Here is an 18679-nt window from a genome sequence, read left to right on the forward strand (position 1 = left end):
CCCCCCCGCTCTACTCCGCCTGGATTGGTTGTTCATCCCCATAGCTGCGTGCTGATTGGCTCTCATCTCTGTCACTCCCTTTCGGCCTAGTGGCGCGCGGCGCGGTAGCGCTGGGCAGGAGCGTGAGAGGAGGCGGTAGCGGCGGAAGTGGCCGGCGATCCCGGTCCCCGCCGACACCATGGTGAGGGCAAGGCGATGGCGGGGTCTTACCGGGAGGCGGGGGGCGCAGCCGTCCAGTGCCTTCCGGGGGATAGGGGCCGGGGCGGCGCCGGACGAACGTGCAGTCCGAGCCTCGAGCCCCGCCCCCCGGCCCGAGGCGGGGAAACTGAGGCCGGAGAGAGTAGGTGGCTCCGCCGGCGCGCTCAGCGCGTCGGTGTCGGGGGATTTAGGGTTGAACGCATGTGCATCCTTAGCACAGCGGCCTCGCCGCCGTCTTCCCATTTTGCAGATGGGGAAACTGAGGCCAGAGAGAGGAGACCACCGAAGGCCACGGTGATGCAGCAGAGTGAGTTTTCGGGCAGGAGAGGGATTCCGCGCTCGCCCGGCTCAGTGTAACCTCGTAGCTGGAAAAGCTGGAGCGCTGGGAAGTTGGGGCCGGCCTGAGTTCTCGAGGGAAGTCAGTTTGGGGGATGTCAGGGCTTGGGGGCCTTAGAATGTCAGCAGTAAGATCTCTTGCGTGCACCTTCTTATTTCCCGGGTGGAAAGTAGACCCGGAGAGGGAGTTGTTTTCCCCGGGTCACAGAGCATGTTGTTTCAAGGGAAGGGGGCGTTTTGAGCCAGGGGTGGACAGTGCATCCTCCAGTAGTATAGAAGGAAAAACTGAGACTCACCCAGGGCCGCATTGTTCACGGTTGTGGAGGTTCCCCAACGTACAGGTAAGGAGGCGGGCAGCCTCCTGGCCATTAGCACCCAGCCCTTATGTTTTCAGGGAGAGAAACCAAGCCCCCAGTGGGGGAGCGACTTCCAGAGTCATTCCGTGAAACAGCGGGGGATACTGGACCCAGGCCAACGAGGGCTCCCAAGGGGTGGCAGCACATTTCTCAGCCCAGGATTTAGTGAGAATTCCTGCTGAATCTTCCCGGTCGGGATAGGGGTTCAAAGAAGAGAACCCGTCTGTCTCTGCTGTATACCGGGAGGGCAGAGTTGGCACAAGGGGATGAGCAGAACTAGAAGGATCCATCTCTGCATTAAGCTCCATGGAGGCAGGATCTTTGTTTATATCACCGATATATTCTTGGTGTGCGGAACAGTGCCTGTGCAAAGTTTTTTTTTTTTTAAAAAGATGACCGGTAAGGGGATCTTAACCCTTGACTTGGTGTTGTCAGCACCACGCTCACCCAGTGAGCGAACCGGCCATCCCTATATGGGATCCGAACCCGGGGCCTTGGTGTTATCAGCACCGCACTCTACCGAGTGAGCCACGGGCCGGCCCCTGTGCAAAGTTTGGATTCATTCATTCTGCATGTTCCTACCTTCTGAACATCCAGAGAGTACCCAGGTCCTGGCTTTCTGGGAGTTTCCTGGAGGAGTAGCCAGGCAGGAGTGGACAAGACATGACAGACATACTCTCCTAGTTCTCTGTGGTCAGGGCAGAGCCAGAAGAAGGAGTGGCCTGGGGGAGTGGTGGGGGTAGGGAGTCCTGTAAGGCTTCCTGAATGAGTCCTTGATTGGTCTAGACCTGAAGATCAGACCCCAGATGTCCTAAGAAATCCCAGAGAAAGGAATTCCCTTTCCTGAAGCTCTGTGACTGTCTCAGCTCCAGATGGCCCTGTCTCCCCCTGAACTGGGTAACTGACCCTCTTCCATTTCACTAGGCACTTTGATGTACCTTTTAAGTTCTTGAGGATCGGGCCGGCCCGGTGGCGCACTGGATAGTGCGCCGCTTGGGAAGCGCGGCGCTTGGGAAGCGCGGCGGCGCTCCCGTCCGATCGGATCCCACATACGGACCGGCTCCCGCTCACTGGCTGAGCGAGGCGCGGGAGCAACACCGAGGCTTGCAATCCCTTTGCCGGTCCCCGGCCCGGTACGGGGGCAACACTGAGGGTTGCGATCCGTTGCCGGACACGGAAAAAAGACCAAAAAAAAAAAAAAAAAAAAAAATTTTTTGGGGACCCCCCCTTTTTTTTCCCCTTTCTCCCCCCGGGTTTGGGGGGGGGGGGGGGGGGGGGGGCGCCGCTGGGGAAGCGCGGCGCTTGGGAAGCGCGGCGGCGCTCCCGTCCGATCGGATCCCACATACGGACCGGCTCCCGCTCACTGGCTGAGCGAGGCGCGGGAGCAACACCGAGGCTTGCAATCCCTTTGCCGGTCCCCGGCCCGGTACGGGGGCAACACTGAGGGTTGCGATCCGTTGCCGGACACGGAAAAAAGACCAAAAAAAAAAAAAGTTCTTGAGGATCCACCCTTTCTTTGACCTCTGTCTCCAGCAGGTTTGGGGGATGAGGACGGGGGGAGTGGTAGAGGAAATCAAGACATGGCTACTGTTCGAGGCCATTGCAGTCTCGGAGGGTCTCAGCCTGGGAGTTGAGTCCCTGTCCCTATACTACTTCTCCCCATCTGAGCCACTCTTTTCATTATCTTTGGGTTGGGGCAAGTGTTCAGCCTACCCTCCACCTCCTTGGGTAGTGTGTGCTTTTCCCTCCTGTATTTATTCAGCAAATATTTAGCCAGTCCCTCTCGTGTGCCTGGCCCTTTGCTGGGTGCTGGGCAAAGTCTACACCCACTTTGAGTTTTCCAGTCAAGCCTGAGGGAAAGGTAGTAAATAAACAAGATAATTAGAGGCTGCCTACATCCTGTAATGGAAACAGCCATACGGCAGAGGGTGGCCATTAGGGCCTAGCTGCAGGAGATCTGGGGAAGGTCACTCCAGGCGGAGGCAACAGCAGGAACAAGGGTCAGATGGCAGGAACGGGTGTGTTGGCCAGTGTGGCTATAGCCTCGGCTTGGCTCTGTGGCCCATCTGCGGAAGGCTGTGACAGTCCCATCTGTGTCTGACATTCTACTGCTTTGTGGATAGGGGACTGCCAGTGACAGTGGAAGAGGTTGTGGGTCCTCCAGGGCTGTGCTGCTGGTAGCTGGGTCAAGGTAGTGAACCAAGAAGGGCTGTCATCAGCATAGAAGGTGTGTGTACACAGGACATCTGTGAGTCACCTGCTGACAACAGGCACCAGCCTCTAGCTGGCTCTGCCAGGGCTTGCTGTGTGTCCCTGGGCAGGTCCCTCCCATTCTGGGTGCTTAGACCTCATCTGCAGACTGAGTGGACACTGAGTCCATCTTCATTCTTGCCTTCAGGGGCTTGCCTGACTTCTGCCCCTTCTCCAGCATCCTGGGAGGAGAGGCCAGGCATCTCATCCCCCTGGGAAGAAAACAGGCTTGCCAAGGAAAATCCGCAGCTTCTCCACAGTAAAGGGTGACCCGGGCATGGGCCCCACGTGCCAGCCTGGAGCCCCTGTGTTTCCTCTAGGCTCTCTAGCGTCAGGGGGGTTGCATTCCAAGTGAGAAGCCTGCAGGCTGACCCCAGCCCGCCCACCTGCTGCTTCTAGGAGTGGCGCTTCTCCACCACGTGGCCTCTCCTTCCTCCTTATCTGGCCCTTCCAGGAAGTCAGTGGAGGAAGTGGGCTTGGGCCTGGCTTCCTGCTGGTGCCAGACCTTCCCCAGGCAGCTCTTCTCAGGAAGGGTCTGTGGGATGCAGGATTCCCTCCCCAACCCCTTCCTTCCACTGGGGAGCCACCCGGGACGAGGGGTGGAGAGCCATTTCCGCTTCCACACGGTGAGGCCTTTGAGTTCCCACCCCCATGGATCGGGGTGGGGGTGGGGGGCACGGGACTCCCTGCAGAGGCTGCTGGAGGCCAAGGCGACTGAAATTCCAAAGTTGCCGGGCAAGGTGGGGTGAAGCCTCGGTCCCCTGTGAGGCAGTTTATCATCTTCAAGGCCCCTCAGTGCTGGCATCTTCATCATGGTTGTACTGGTGTGGGTATGTTGGACCCTGGATCCAGGCACTGCCACCTGAGTCACCCTTCTGGAAACCTGGAGGCAGCCCCCAGAGTACGGGTCATGCTTTGTGTCTCCAAAATGAAAGAGCTGATTTTTTTTCCCCCAGTTAGAAGAACATAATACTTTGGTCATAAAATTCAGTAATGACAGAAAAAGGTACGAGGGTACTTCAGAAAGTTTGTGGGCAAATAGAATTGAAAGAGAATAGAAATTTTTCCATGAACTTTTTGAAGTACTCTGGTATGTCCTGAAAGCTCACCTTACCTGGGTGAGTTTTTAAAGATTATATCTTTCAACGGGGCCGGCCCGTGGCTCACGGAGAGTGCGGTGCTGATAAAGATTATATCTTTCATCTGCCATTGCTTGTAGTAACCAGACTTTTTCTGGAATCTTCCTCTGCCCTCACCTGGGGACCGCCTGTCTTTGAAAACCCAGGTGTGACCTCAGAATGGGGTTGTCACCCCAGTCGGGGCTGCCCTCTGAGGCGTGGCCTTACACAGACAGACAAGGTCGGATGAGGCTGTGTCCCTAGCTTTGTGCTGGGCAAGACCCTCGGTCTCCAACTCACAGTGTCCTCAGCTCCGTCTCCTGGTGTCCTCCAGCCTGGGCGTGTCTCAGAGATGCCAAATGCGTGTAAAACACAGGTGGGAGAAGGAACTCTGTTGTGGTGCAACTGCAGCATGCATTGTAACGAGATGACCAGAACAGTCAGCACCAAGACCTGGTGGTGGCCGCCTCTGGGAGAAAAGAGGGGCACAAGGCTCTCTTTCCTAATCCGGGGTCAGGCAGAGTGAGGAAGTGGCATTTTCAGTTGGGGGTGATCGACATGTGCTCTTGCACCCCCAGCTCTGGGCGACTGGTCGTGGGAGCAGTGCGTCCCATCCCCACCCAGAGGCCAGAGCGCCCAGGTGCTGGTCAGACAGACCCAATCACGAGGCTCCGTTTGCCTTTCAGCTCCCCCTGTCCTTGCTGAAGACGGCTCAGAACCACCCCATGGTGAGTACGCATGGCCCGGGATGGAGATGGGGACGCTGTGGGCAGAGGGCATCATGCCTGCTTCCTGCCTGTCCACCAAACACTGCAGTTCATTGTCCTCTCCCTCACACACATGTCCAGACCTGTGTTGTTTCTGCTACTTATGAGAGTAGTGCGTGCTTATTAAGCATTTCAAACCCTACAGACGTATAGAAAGTGGAAGCTGCTTCCTAAATCTTCCCAGTGACTTGACTGAGTCTTTGATGTACACATGACCGGACTTTCACCATGTGTGCAAATGTGGATGTAACTTTTTTTCACATAAATGGGATCATGCTGTGTGCATTGTTACCTAAACTACTTTTTGTCCTTAACGACAGTGTGGCTTCTTTCCACACCGATGTGTTGTTTCTTTCCTTCTTTTCCCCCACAGATACATACACCATTCAGTGGCACTTAGGACATTCACACTGTTGTGCAACCACCAGCTCTGTCTAGATCCAGAATATTCTCATCACCCCAAAAGGAAACTCTGCATACATCAGCAGTCACTTCCCATCCCCCACCGCCAGCCCCTGACAACCACGAATCTGCTTTCTGTCTCTGGATTTACCTATTCTGGACATTTGATATGAATGTGATCATAGAATATGTGTTTTTCTGTGTCTGGCTTCTTTTATTCTGCATGATATTTCTGAGATTCACCCACATTGTAGTGTGTATCAGGACTTCATTTCTTAGGGCCAATTGGTGTTGCACTGTGTGGGTATACAGCACATCGTGTTAATCTGTTCATCTGCTGATGGGCGTTGGGGCTATCGCCACTTTTTGGCTATTGCAGACAGTGCTGCTGTGAACATCTGTGTCATGTCTTTGTGCCATGTATCTTTATTTCTCTCAGGCAGATACCTAAGTTGATTCTTTTTTTAAATCTCAGCCTTTTCCTTGCACAGCGTATCTTCACAATTTTGTGCTGCTTATCTTTGTCCTCCAAACACACCAAAATGGACAAGTAATAATTATTATAATGAAGAACAGCATTTTCAGACCACCAGAGTCATGCGCCTCGTGTTGAAGGGATGTCTGCCCGGACCGGCCCAGATGCGCCTGCCTGGCCCCGGCCACCCTGAGTCAGTGGCCACTATTATTCCGACCTAGTTTTCCCCTTTAAAGATTTGGATATGTTTTAATTGTCCAAAGAATGGTCTCACTGGAGAGCTTAACAGCGCCAGCAATGTGTACAGGGAAGCAGAGCCTGTGGCCTGTAAGAAGGGCCATTTGAGGGCACTGGGTGCTGTGGCTTTGTCCCACCAGGTATCTGGACCAGGCCTGGGCAGTGGTGGCCCAACTCCAATGGGGCCCATGCCACAGGGCTGAGGCCACAGCCAACCCGTGGCCCGTTTCTCTTCCAGCTGGTGGAGCTCAAAAATGGGGAGACATACAACGGGCACCTGGTGAGCTGTGACAACTGGATGAACATTAACCTGCGTGAGGTCATCTGCACGTCCAGGGTGAGGCCCGCCCACTGCTGGGGGTGCATGCTTGGGCAGGGGCTTACCACTACTCGGTGTCCTCACTTCTAAGTGGGGTGAAGACCTCACCCTCAGTCTTGTGGGAGGAGCCAGTGGGTACAGGGGCAGGGCCTAGGGCCAGGCTGGGCCTCCAGGTCCCCCAGCTTGCTCTGGACTTTGCAGCTGTGGTGTGGGGAAGCTGCCCCTGGCTGGTGCTGAGCAGGAGCAGGGATCAGGCTGCCCCACTGGCCTCAACACTGTGTGTCTGTCTGTGCCACCCCTGACCAGGAAGGACTTGGGCCTGGGGGCTGGCATGTGGCCACCCCCTTGCCTGATCCTCCTCCCCAGCTCCTGTGGGCCACAGTGGTGTGGCTGTGTGACAGCCAGGATGTCCAAACCACCAGGGGGCGAGGGCAGCACCAAGGCCCCAGTGGACCAGGAGACATTGGCAGGAGCCTGAAACCAGGAAGTGCCTGGCTAGGAGCACTGCTGGATGGCTAGGGCTGGGGGATGGTGCCCCTGGGCTCATGGTCCTTTCCCCACCTTGGGATGACCCACAGAGATGAGGACAAGGATAGGACAGTGGTGAGGGCGATGGCATTCTCTCGCTAACCTGTGCCTTGACCCTCTCTCTGCTCCACTGTCAGTCAGTCCCCCATGGTACAGGGAGAAAGCTGCTGGGAGGTGAGATGTCTGCTCCGGCCACCTCAACAGAGCAGGGCAGGGGAGTGCCTCCTTTCTTCCCAAAGTGGCTGGCTCTCGCCTGGGTGGGGCACCCCTTCCTCACAGACTTGGGTTCTGTGCCAAGTGGTGGGGGTCGTTCCACAGCAGGCCACCAGAAGTGGCCTCCTGGCATTTGATGTTCTGCTGGCGGGCATCTGGATGGGCCCAGCCTGGCGCACAACCGTGTACATGTCGTTCTGCACTGCCTGACAGGTCTTTGTCCATATCTGGGACTTGGAGTATGCGAGTGTGTCGCAGAGCATGAGCATGTGGGGTTTTGTTGATGCCCCCTCACCCCAGATGTGACAAGATGATGCCTTTAATTCAGAGGCTGGATAATCCCCGGTGTTGGTCTGGCCTCCACTGCCAGCTTAGCCTGGACCCATGGCTTTCCCTGGGCAGTGCCCCTCTGTGACTGAGGATCATGGCTCTGTCACCAGGGATTGGGAAGGGAGGCCCGTGTGACTCCTACTCCCTCCCTCGGATGGTAGGATGCAGAGACCCCACCTTTCTGGGAAGCAAATGCCCTGAGGCCTTGAGGGGTTCCTGTGTGGTCAGGGGCTTATGTGTGTCCCTGGGGAGACTCAGCAGCCAAACAGTCCCTTTGTCCCCCGAGACTGACCCAGGTGTGGAGGAGAGAGACTGATGGGAGGACCGGAGGTCTCAGGGAGGTGAGGCCTTTCCGGGGCTAGAGTTAGCTGGACAGGGGAAGGCAGGAACCATGTGTGTAAGCCGGGGGCAAGCCTGTGGTATGTGTTCCAGAAGCAGTTCCATCTGCAAGGATGGGGAGGGGGCTGGGAGAGAGCAGCTGGGCGGGGCTGGATCTTGGGCCATGCTGAGGAGTCTGGACCTCTTCCTCAGGCCAAAGGGGGTCCTGGGTGGGTTCTAAGCAGGGAGATATTGGAATCTGCTTTCTAGGAGCATGGGGGTGAAGGGCTGTCCAGGAGCCCAGGCAGAGGCCTGGGGCTAGGAAACTAATCTGATAGAAGAGGCCCTGGCTCCTGCCCAAGGGTGTTGGCAGTGGGGTGGGGACAGGGCTTTATGCGAATCTCTTGACACATCCTGGTGGGAGAGGTGGCTGATATCTTAGGAACCTCAGGTTTGGCCTGGATGGGAGCAGATGCTGCCCCCAGCCATCTGCACCCAACTCTGCAGGGACCCCACAGATCTGAGACCCCCTCCCAGGGCTGCACTGGACAGGGTGAGCAAAACCGGACTCCCTTTTCACACAGGACGGGGACAAGTTCTGGCGGATGCCCGAGTGTTACATCCGCGGCAGCACCATCAAGTACCTGCGCATTCCTGACGAGATCATTGACATGGTCAAGGAGGAGGTGGTGGCCAAGGGCCGCGGCCGTGGTGGCCTGCAGCAGCAGAAGCAGCAGAAGGGCCGTGGCATGGGGGGCGCTGGGCGAGGTAGGCCTCCCCTCCCCTACAGCAGGCGGCACCACGTGGCGGCCGTCCTTGCTGTGTTGACATTCTTGGCTGGTGTCATCACAGTGTGTCCCTGCCTCTGAGCTGCCCGCCCCATGAAGCTGAAGAGGGTGGGTGGATATGACTCACGGGGCCCCTCTGGGGAGCGGCTGGGGCTGCCACATGTCATCCATGCAGGGCAGCGCCCACTGGGTGGGGGTCTGGGCGCTGTGTAAGTGGAAGGGCTGCGCTTGCGAGCCCTGTGCTCCGGGCTGCTCTGCTGGTGTAGCTCAGGGAGTGGCAGGACCTGGGCCCTGAGCCCTGATCTTGCTGCTTGGCTCCCACTGTGTTACCTCCTGGTGGGTGCTCTGGGCACATCCACTTGCCTCCCCAAGCCTCAGTTTCCCTTCTGCAGAGGGGTCCGTCAGTGCCCATGTCTCCAGTGTGCTGTCAGGGACCCCAGCTCGTCATGGCATGAGACCCTTTCCTTGCTATGATTCCCTTATACAAAGCCAAGATCACGTCTCTTGTGATGGACTCTTGCCTCCCTCCCTCCTTGAGAGATTATAAATCTGGCATAAAATTCGGTTTGTTCTGCTGTCAGCTTGGGCCCAGAGGCCATCTGCAGATCCCTAGCTCTGTATTCTTAGAGGGCCCTGGCCTTTGTTTCTTTTATCTGTAAGCACCTCCTTTGTGCGAGGCTGAGGTCCTGGCCTGGGGGCTTGAGGCAAAGCCTGGCCTACCCTCCAGTAGCTCCCCCGGGAGGCCACAGGGCCCTGAGCAGAATCTCAAGGGATGGTCAGGAGTGAGCCAGGGAAGGGGGCAGGGATGGTGCTCCCGGCAGGGAGCCTCTGTAGGCCTGGGGGTGAGCCTGTGCCTGGACCATGCCTCTGTCTGTCCCCTGTGCTAGCTTAAGGGCCTAGCTCTTAGCACTTGGTGCCAAGGCTGTTGAAGGGGGGTTTCTTGGCCCTCAGCGGCAGCAATCTTGCAGAAGCCCCTCCAGGCTACAAAGCTGACCTTGCCTGGTAAGAGGTGAGGCTGGATGGCCCACGGCTGGCTGGCAAGAGCCCTGACCTCTTGGAGCCTCTGTGACGCCAGAGCCCAACTCCACTTTACGGAGTTGAGGTGTGCAGAGAAGACAGTGATTCCAGCCTCTGCAAGGGTCAGTCTCAAACTGCAGGCTGAAGGTTCCCCCCGCCAGTAGGCTCCACAGAGGGGCCCCGTGGTGAGTGCTGCGGGTGTACCGGCTCCTCTCGCTGGAGTTGGCTTTCCTGGTTTCCGAAACTCTGGTGAAGTATTTACCTGGCTAGAAGGTTCCCAGAAATAGCTCCCTAGGGGGCTGGCCGGTTTGCTCTGTTGGTTAGAGCGCGGTATTATCGGGGTTTGTATCCCCGTACTGGCCAGCTGCCCCCCCCAAATAGCTCCCTAGATGGGGCTCACAGAGCCAGGGGGTCCTGGGAGATGCGGCTCTTTCTTGCACCCCCCAAGTGGAGGAGTGTCAGGTTGGGACTCAGTGCTGTGTGCAGGCACGTGCCCCTCCACTCTCCACCAGGGGCTGTGGGTGCTGCTAGAGCAGAGGAGGCCTGGGTCCCCAGTGCAGCCCCCAGCCTCATCATGCTGCCCCAGTCTCTGCCCCCACCTGCCTCAGCCTTGGCCTTGCTCTCCCCTCCTGGAAGCCCTTCTGGCTCTGTCCTTTCCAACGACCCCCTGCCCTGGTCTTCTCCCAGAATGCCTGCCCCAAGTCCCTGTGTGACTTGACATTGTCCTCTATCCTTTCTGGCCCTGGGGACTGGGTTTTGTCTCTTGTCATTATGAGAACATTCTGGAAGACCCACCCATGCCTGCCCTGGTCAGCTGCTCCACCCCAAGTTGGGGAGGTTGGAGGAGCACTGTCCCCACTTCACCGATTGGGTGGGTTCGAGATCTGGGCCAGAGTCCGAGGCCCATCTGGCTCCCCTGCAGCCCCCTCTCTCTGTCCCACAGGTGTGTTTGGCGGCCGGGGCCGAGGAGGGATTCCAGGCACGGGCAGAGGCCAGCCAGAGAAGAAGCCAGGCAGACAGGCGGGCAAGCAGTGAGTCCTCCCCAGAGACCGAGCCGCGCCTCCCTCCCGCCCGCTTCATGGGTCTCCTCCAGTTCATGGATGTGTCCTGAGAGAAAAGAAGCAGCAGGTGGGGGGAGGACCCCCCTCACACACACTGCATTTTGTGATTCTCCACTTTAGGTGAAGTTTCTTTTTTTTTAACCAGCAGTTCTACAGTTGGGAATGTCCTTTGGGTGTTTTTGGTTTTGTGAAGTCACCATCTCAGCAGCCAGCTTGATCCTGGAAGATTCTGTGTATTTAAGGCAGCTTTGAAGCCCTCGCTCTTGTTTTAAGGACATTTTCCAAACAGATTTGTTTTGCATTTAGCACTGCAGCCTCTCGTGGCAGTGAAGAGACAGGAGGTTTTTATTTCCAGCCGTTCCTGCTTAGATTGACAGACTTCAGAGTTTCCTTAAACGAGGCCCCAAAATTGCCTTTTAAAACAAATGCAGACGAATGACGTATGCCTTAGAACCTGTTCAGGGATGTTGCTGGGCCCTGCCTCTCCGTTTCCTCTCTGTGTTACAAAAATAAAATGGATCCAACTACAGACTGCAAATCCATCATTCCTTCTGAGTCGCTGGGCACACCTGGCGAGTTGTGTCCTCTGTCCCTGAGCTCAGGAAATCACAGTCCCCGCGAGAGAAGCTTCCTTTCCAGGGCTGTGGCCTGTCTCACTAGGTGGGAGTGTTTCTACAGGGTCACTGGTTCCACATCCCTTGGTGTGTCCTCTTACAAAAGGTGAGACTGGTGTCTGGGTGGTAGCCGGCTACTGAGGGTCCCCCTCAGCCCCCACGTCAGATTATCCTGTTATCCCCTCCCCTCTTGATAGAGATGGCTAATGCTGTGGGGAGGGAAGGTCCTGGGCAGGAGCCAAGTGTGGTACCCCCGTGGCCTGGGCTCTGTCATCTGCCAAACTCGAAGGTCTCACAAGGCTCCTTCCTCCTCTGCAAGTCGAGGCTCCGCATGTCACACCTAGGTAATCCACAGAGACCTTAAGTCAGCACTTCTGGAAAGTGCTTCCTGTGACCTTGTCCACAGACAGTTCCTTTTGTAAGTAAAGCGGTGTGACCGCAGGGAAGGCCTGAGACACGTGTCGGCTGGTCCCTGTCAGCACGCATTCTCACCGGCACTGCCGTGAGACTGCTTTGAGGGTGGGTGGGATATAATGTCTTGCTGCATGTGGAACTCCATTTCCTGGGTCTTCAGAGTTCTACCCGCATCTCACAGATCTCCGTGTTTAAGGTCTTTTTAGCCTGGTGCCCACGACTCCCCTGGTCTCTCATGGGACCCACTGCCACCCGGATCCTTTTCTGGGGACAGAGTCCAAGTGGGACTGAGGGATGGCAAGCCCTGGGCCTCACAAACCCACCTCAACAGAGTGGGTGGCTGTCCCCAGGGAGGGATGGGCTGCGGGGGGAGGGTTCTGGAGGAGGGAGAGTCCTTGGCAAAAGGGGCAGGAAGGGAAGGGGTGTGGGGAGGGAGGGAAGCATTGTTTGCAGTAAAACCCCCCCCCCCCCATCGCCCTGGACTCTGGCTTACAGAGGCCGCTGGGGCTCTGGTCTGGGGGGCTGGGCCCCTCCCTGCCAAGGGTCGTCCCTGTCACAGGCTTTGATGCAATCTGGAAGCTCTGGGGTCTCGTGTTCTAGGACACTGGGAGTGGGAAGCCTTTTGGAGGCCCCAGCCCCTTCCTGCTTATCTTGGTTCCGTGTTCCCTCCCTTGCTGATCCTTAACCTAGAATGTGTTCAAACGCCCCTGACTGCCTTTGCACAGTTCAGGGTCTTGGGCTCCATTTATGGGTCTTAGAGGGGGCTAATAATCTCTGGCACCTGGGCCTGTGTAATCGCGGCTTCTGGCCCACACTGCTGGAGGCAGGAGCCATTCCAGTCCCGGCTCCCTTCTTTCCTGTGCCCCCTCACCCGCCCCAGCCCAGCTGCCTTTGCCTCGCTTAGGTGCAGCGGGCTTCCAGAAGCCTCCATCCTTCTGAGCTGGGTCTCAGGACAGCCCCGTATATCATTATTCCCGGTTGGTTTTCAAGAAGCTTTGCCACTAGTTCTCTCAACAAGAAGAGAAACCAAAAGCATGGGCCAAGTTCCCAAATCCAGGGCCTCCAGATCTTCCTGGCATTCTGACGGCCTGCAGGATCCCGGGGCCACACCCTTGCCACCTGATGGAAGCCGCCTTTGCTGTAGGTGGTTACCACCGCCCCTGGGACCTCCACTCCTGGAGTGTGCCTTCTGCCAGGGAGGCCCACGCTCTGCTCCGCACTGAGAGCGTGACTCAGCCTGGGCTGAGCTCGGCTTGGCAGGGCCAGCCCCGATCCCCCTCAGCAGGCCTGGGTCTGCCACTGACACCGTCTCACCCTAGGTACTCAAATGCAGAGGCTGACCCCGGCCCAAGAGGTGGCCATGGGAGAGTGTCTTTATCCCTTTCCTGCGGCATCTCTGCCCTCCTGCGCACGCCTGGGTACCGGTTTCTCCTCTTCCTCAGCTGGGCTGCACCTGCGTTCCCAGAGTGACTATGACAGCCCCTCATCATGGCCTGTGTCCCTGTCATCTCCCTCCCCACCCCACCCAGCTGGACCCCAGGGCCTGACATGAGCCTGGCACGTCCTGGCATTGGCAGTGGGTATCCCCAGAGTCCATGCAGACAAAAGGACAAAGGACTGCTTGGCCGGTGGAGGGTAAATGAGATGGCCTGATATCCACCTAGAAGCCACTGCTGCAACGGGAGCAGAGGGCTGGCCGGGGTTGGAGGCACTGGGGCCACTCACTCTGTCCCAGGTGCTGCTGACACAGCCGTAAATGAGGCAGAGTCCCCACCCTGGCCGGAGCCAGCTACAAACAAGTCAGAGACATAAATGCTGTGCTGCAGCAAAGAAACCATGACCGGAGGGTATAGGAGGAGATGCAAAGGTCGGGGAGGTAAGAGGTTGACATTCAAAATTCGAGAAGGGCCTGAGGGATGCAAAGGAGACAGCCATCCAGGGGAAGGTTTTGTAGAGGAGGAACAGCCATGCAAAGGCCCTGCGCCCAGTGGGGATGGGAGCAAGTGAGGGGGCAGGCCCTGTGAGACGTGGGGAGCCTCAGAGGGTTCTGGAGCAGACCAGGGTGGAAGATGGCAGGCCAGGAGGAGGCAGTGCTGGTAGAAGACGCAATGAGGGCCCAGGCAAACAGGCTCGCGGTTCCCCAAGAAGCCTAGGATGCCAGGGTGGGACTGTTGGAGTCAGCAGGACTGAAGCCATGTTGGGACCTAAAACTGTCTGGACTGTGGAGGGGGGGAGGATTTTAAAAAGGACAATTTTTTTCTCTCCACTCTTTCTTCCCATCCCCTGACTTTCTTAATCTCGCTCACTAAGTAGGATAACAAGGCTGAGAAGCTAATTAGTACTCTGCAAAGCTAACAGTTCTTTCTTTGACACTTGTAGAGTTTTGAGAAATGATCAAGGCCAAATGACTGAAGCTGACCTTGGGCACTAGCCAAGTACACTGGCACAAATCAAAATCTTGCAGGGTCCTGAGATAACAGCGATGAGAACAGAAACCAGATGAGGCCTTGGCAAGACCTTGTACCTGACCCATAGAAACAGACCCCTTGTAACTCCCATCTCCTGCTCTCCTGCTTTTCACCTCCCACATTCCATTCCCTCAAGCCTTCCTTTAAAAACCCCTCAGTAAATGTAAATCTTTGAGATGGGACAGCCTGCCATCTCCTTCAGCTGAATACATCTGCTTTTCTAACACCAACCGTTTGACTTCTGAGTTTTTTTCTTTCCTTCTCAAGGGGGCGGGCAGCCGGACCTGAGTCTGGTAACAGGACCTCCTTCCCACAGAGGAGAGGCCTCACTGAGCAGTTCATGGTCAAACCAAGTCCCAAAGGACGAGAAGCCGATGGCCATGGGAAGAGAGCCAGGAACAGGTGGAAGGAACGGTAAGCACGAAGCCCCTGGGCTCCTGGGGCCCACTCGGTGAGGCAGGTCCAGAGGTGAGGCCAGAGTCCAGGTCGGAAGCCTCCCCGGAGCTGGGCTGAGCACTTGCCACTCTGCCTCATTTTTCCTGCAACACGTCTCACGTGACTTCTGTGCTATCTCCCACTGCTCAGACAAGATGACCGTAGGCGAGGGCTGGTGTCCCCCACGCTTCCACTCAGCCCTGCACCTCTGAGAGGCCTCACGGATGGAAAAATGGTCTCGGGACAGGCGCACCATCTAACCACAGCCCCACAATATTTATCTATCACCAAGTGTGTTCCAGGCAGCTCCTGAACCCACCCACGGGGAGCACTATTACTGCCCAGGACACAGAGAGGGCGAGTGACCCACCCCAGGTCACGCAGTGAGGGACTCATCCCTCTGCTCCCTGAGAGCTCCTCCCTCTATTGCCTCCTTGAACTTGAAGGATCCATTGACCTTCTCCAGGGTCAAATGTTTCAGATGCAAACTCAGGAGCCTGGAATTGATTGGGACAGGAGTAGGTGAGATTGGTTCCTGATTTAAAATTCACTCCACTGGGGGCCGGCCCGGTGGCGCACTCGTAGAGTGCGGTGCTTGGGAGCGTGGCGGCGCTCCCGCCGAGGGTTCAGATCCCATATGGAGACCAGTCCGCTCACTGGTTGAGCGCGGTGCGGGCGCGACACCGAGGGTTGCAGTCCTGTTACCGGTCACGAAAAAAGACAAAAAGGAAAAAAAAAAAAAATTCACTCCACTGGGGCCGACCCCGTGGCTCACTCGGGAGAGTGTGGTGCTGCTAGCGCCGAGGCCGTGGGTTCGGATGACACCAAGCCAAGGGTTAGGATCCCCTTACCGGCCACAAAAAAAAAAAAAAAATTCACTCCGGTGATTGGAGCATCAGCCAAGGGGCAGGGTTCGAGGCACTAAGTAAGGGGCCTGGTGAGTTTAACCCGTTGTGCCTCAGTGTCCTTTCTGGTCAGTGGAAATAGTATCAGCATCTCATAGGGATTGTTGGGAAGATTAGGTGATGGGAGAATGCCAGTAACGGACTTAGGATACGGTCTTTTTTTTTTTCCCAAAAAACATGACCGGTAAAGGGATCTTAACCCTTGACTTGGTGTCCTCAGCACCACACTCTCCAAGTGAGCCACCCGCTGGCCCAGGATAGGGTCTTGTACACAGCAAGTGCTCAATAAATGTTTGAAAACATCTAAGAGCTGCTCATTGTGCTCCACTGTCCTCCGTGCCCTGGGGGCCCCAGAAGCCTGGCCCCAGGCCAGCGAGCATTCACCTTGCAGGCCCTGATCCTGCCCTGTGAGCCCCCTCCTTGCCTGAGCCTGGCCTCTGTGGCCACCCAGCAGTGACTCACCCCTGCCTCACCTCCGCTGGAACCAGGCACTGAAATAGTCACCCAGCTCACTCTCAGGAGTGGCTGTGGAAATATTTCAGGGCTGCATTAAGCACCTAAAAATACTTGTGCTGTCCTCGAGCGTCCTCCCCTCCTCTGCAACACTGGGCTGGACCCTCCACACTGTACACCCCTAGCACCCGTGGCCTCCCTCCTCGTGCCATGGAGCAATGGAGAGGCTCCTTCCCCAGAGCCCTCAGTTAAGGGCAGCCTTTTCTGAAACTCCCAGAAGTCTTGGTTCCTGGTGGGGGAAGCAAGGGACCTTCATTGCTTAGCAGTTCTTAAAAAATTGTTCTTGCTGTCTGTGTTCATGAGGATGAGCTGGCCATAAGCAGGCCCCTCGGACAGGTCCCCAGCTGGGCTGAATTCCACCTCCTTGCCCACCCACTTGCTGCGAGACCCTAAATAGGTTGTAGGTCCTTTTCCCTCCCCAGGGGGTGGACTATCCCTTCCCAGACATCCAAATGTCCTGCCGTCATGCCTGGTGCTCAGCCTTCTGGTCACACAGGCTCATTCCATGGCCTCTATGGCCCCAAGGAGTGAGAAGTGGTCAACTCTGTCCTAACCACCAAGAACCTTGACCTTTCTGGTGGCCTAAGGTAAGTGGGGTTGGGGAAACAAATGGAATCAGACTGCAGCTCGGCTGGCAGGGGTGGGATCCAGTATCACAGTCACCTGAGGCCTCCAGCTACAGCCAACAGCAGGTGCAAAGGCCTTTAGACAAGTCTGAGCCAGTGTGTTGGAAGCACAGCTAGCTGGCCGGCTAACAGGGTGACAAGGGACTCCGCACAGGCTGGTACACAGCAGGTGCCCGTCAGGCAGCTCCCTCCTCCTCCTCTCTTAGGTAGCATGAGTCAGCCTGGACACGTTCAGAGGGCTGGACTCCCTGACTTCTGACACTTACGCTTAGGAAGCCGTTTTCTTTTACATTGTGTTTTTATGAACTGAAGTCCATATTTTATTCAGATTTCCTTAGTTTTTACCTAACGTCTTTTTTAAAAAATTGTAGTAAGAGTCCCAAAAGTGCGCAACTAAGTGGCTTTCAGTACATTCACAGTGTTGTGCAACCACCACCTCTGTCTAGTTCCAGAACATTCTCATCCCCCCAAAAGAAGGAAACCCTGTCCCCATCAGCAGTCACTCCCTGCTCCCCATCCCCATCCCCCAGTTAACCACCAGTCTGCTTTCTGTCTCTATGGATTTGCCTGCTGTGGGTATTTTATTTTATTTTTATTTTTGGTGGCTGCTAGTACAGGATCAAATGGTGGACCCTGGTGTTACCAGCACTATGCTCTAACCAACTGAGCTAACCGGCCAGCCCAGTTCTGGACATTCTGTATAAATAGAACCATACATCCTATGGCCTCTTGTGTCCGACTTCTTTTGCTCAGCATCACATTTCGAGGTTCACACTCCATCCACGCAGCAGCGTGTAGAGCAGCACATGCAAAGGCCCTGAGGTGGAAATAAGTTGGGGTACCGGAGGGAAACCTGGTATGGCTGAAGTGGAACAAAAGAGGGGGAAAGAGCAGGGGGACAGATAGCAGCTGCTGTGGGGCCTGGGAGGTGTGCAGAAGGGTCTAAGATGTACTCTGAGATGGAAAAACAGAGAGATGCAGGGAGAGACTGGGAGCACAAGGAAGAGATGGGTCCTCAGCATTTCAAGGCCTTGGCCCAAGTGGCCTTGGAGGCCTTATCCTCGCCTGAGTCCCCCCACCCCATACCCCTTTCTGATACCCTGACTGCACCAGCAGAGGGGACCATCCTGCCCCCTAAACAATATACCCTGCACACACAGTAGGTGCTCCATAAATGTTGGGTGGATGGATGGATGGATGGATGGTTAGATCGGTGGATGGGTGGATGAGTGGACAGATGGGTGGGTGGGTTGGTAGATGGGCTCTCAGGTCAGTGTGATAAAAAGCAGCATCTCCCAACTTGCAGCAGTTGACTAGATGGGGGGTCAGTGGAGGAACCTGTCTGCCACCCTCGGGTCTCACCCAACCCTCTGCAACCTCAGAAGAAGCCCCCAAGGTAGAGGCTGAAGGGTGGGGGCTGGGCAGGGTGCTGTAAGCTCAGGCCAAGCAGGGGTGGGCTGGTTGGGTACCAAATGCCGCTACCAGCCTCTGCCTCTGAGTCAGCGTCACCATGGCAACTGAGGCCTTGCTGGATGCTCCTCAGGGCACATCTGTGTCAATGCAGCCACCATCAGGACTGCCTCCTCCCAATGGGCAGGGGCAGGAGGAGCAGCTTTTCTTACTCAGTTTGCAGGCAGCTCTCAAGGACCGCAATGCCCACCTCCTCCCCCCCACTGCCCCTTTTATGTTAGCCCCTCAATCTCCTGGGGGGTGGGTAGGAATGACAGAGTGAGTGGGAGATGGCCCACAGCAGCGAGCCATGAAGGGCGCTGGGAAGCCAGAACAGGGGTCCCTGTGGACCTGGGCAGCCCCTGCACCCCCACAGCCTCTCCTGCCTCCTCTGGAGCATGAACAATGGTGGGAAAACTGAGGTGGGGAGGGCAGTCATGGGCCCCACCTGGGCTGGCAAGGACTTGAACCCCCCCCCCCCCCCCCCCCGGGCCCCCCCGCCCTTTTGATCCCCCCCCCCCCCCCCCCCCCCCCCCCCCCCC

At 56.7% G+C, this 18679-nt stretch overlaps 1 protein-coding gene across 2 annotated transcripts; it reads left to right on the forward strand.

Moving 5' to 3' along the window:
- The first annotated feature begins 48 nt into the window (after positions 1 to 48).
- LSM4 (LSM4 homolog, U6 small nuclear RNA associated (S. cerevisiae)) lies at positions 49 to 11242 on the forward strand. Of its 2 annotated transcripts, none has more exons than XM_008593089.1 (5): positions 49 to 181; positions 4945 to 4986; positions 6378 to 6476; positions 8432 to 8615; positions 10596 to 11242. In XM_008593089.1, exons 1-5 carry the CDS (start codon positions 179 to 181, stop codon positions 10685 to 10687), a joined length of 420 nt encoding a protein of 139 aa, XP_008591311.1. In that variant the 5' UTR covers positions 49 to 178; the 3' UTR covers positions 10688 to 11242. The 2 variants fall into 2 exon arrangements, with proteins under 2 accessions (XP_008591311.1, XP_008591312.1); XM_008593090.1 differs by lacking the exon at positions 49 to 181 and adding an exon at positions 453 to 505.
- The last annotated feature ends 7437 nt before the right edge of the window (positions 11243 to 18679 follow it).

This window comes from Galeopterus variegatus, unplaced genomic scaffold (genome assembly GCF_000696425.1).
Source record: "Galeopterus variegatus unplaced genomic scaffold, G_variegatus-3.0.2 Scaffold8698, whole genome shotgun sequence".
Taxonomy (NCBI): domain Eukaryota; kingdom Metazoa; phylum Chordata; class Mammalia; order Dermoptera; family Cynocephalidae; genus Galeopterus; species Galeopterus variegatus.

Excerpts from the sequence above, each read along its gene's own strand:
- LSM4 (XM_008593089.1), top strand. Across the intron at positions 4,987-6,377 it reads CGGCTCAGAACCACCCCATG|CTGGTGGAGCTCAAAAATGG; the intron begins GTGAGTACGCAT and ends TTTCTCTTCCAG. Across the intron at positions 6,477-8,431 it reads AGGTCATCTGCACGTCCAGG|GACGGGGACAAGTTCTGGCG; the intron begins GTGAGGCCCGCC and ends CTTTTCACACAG.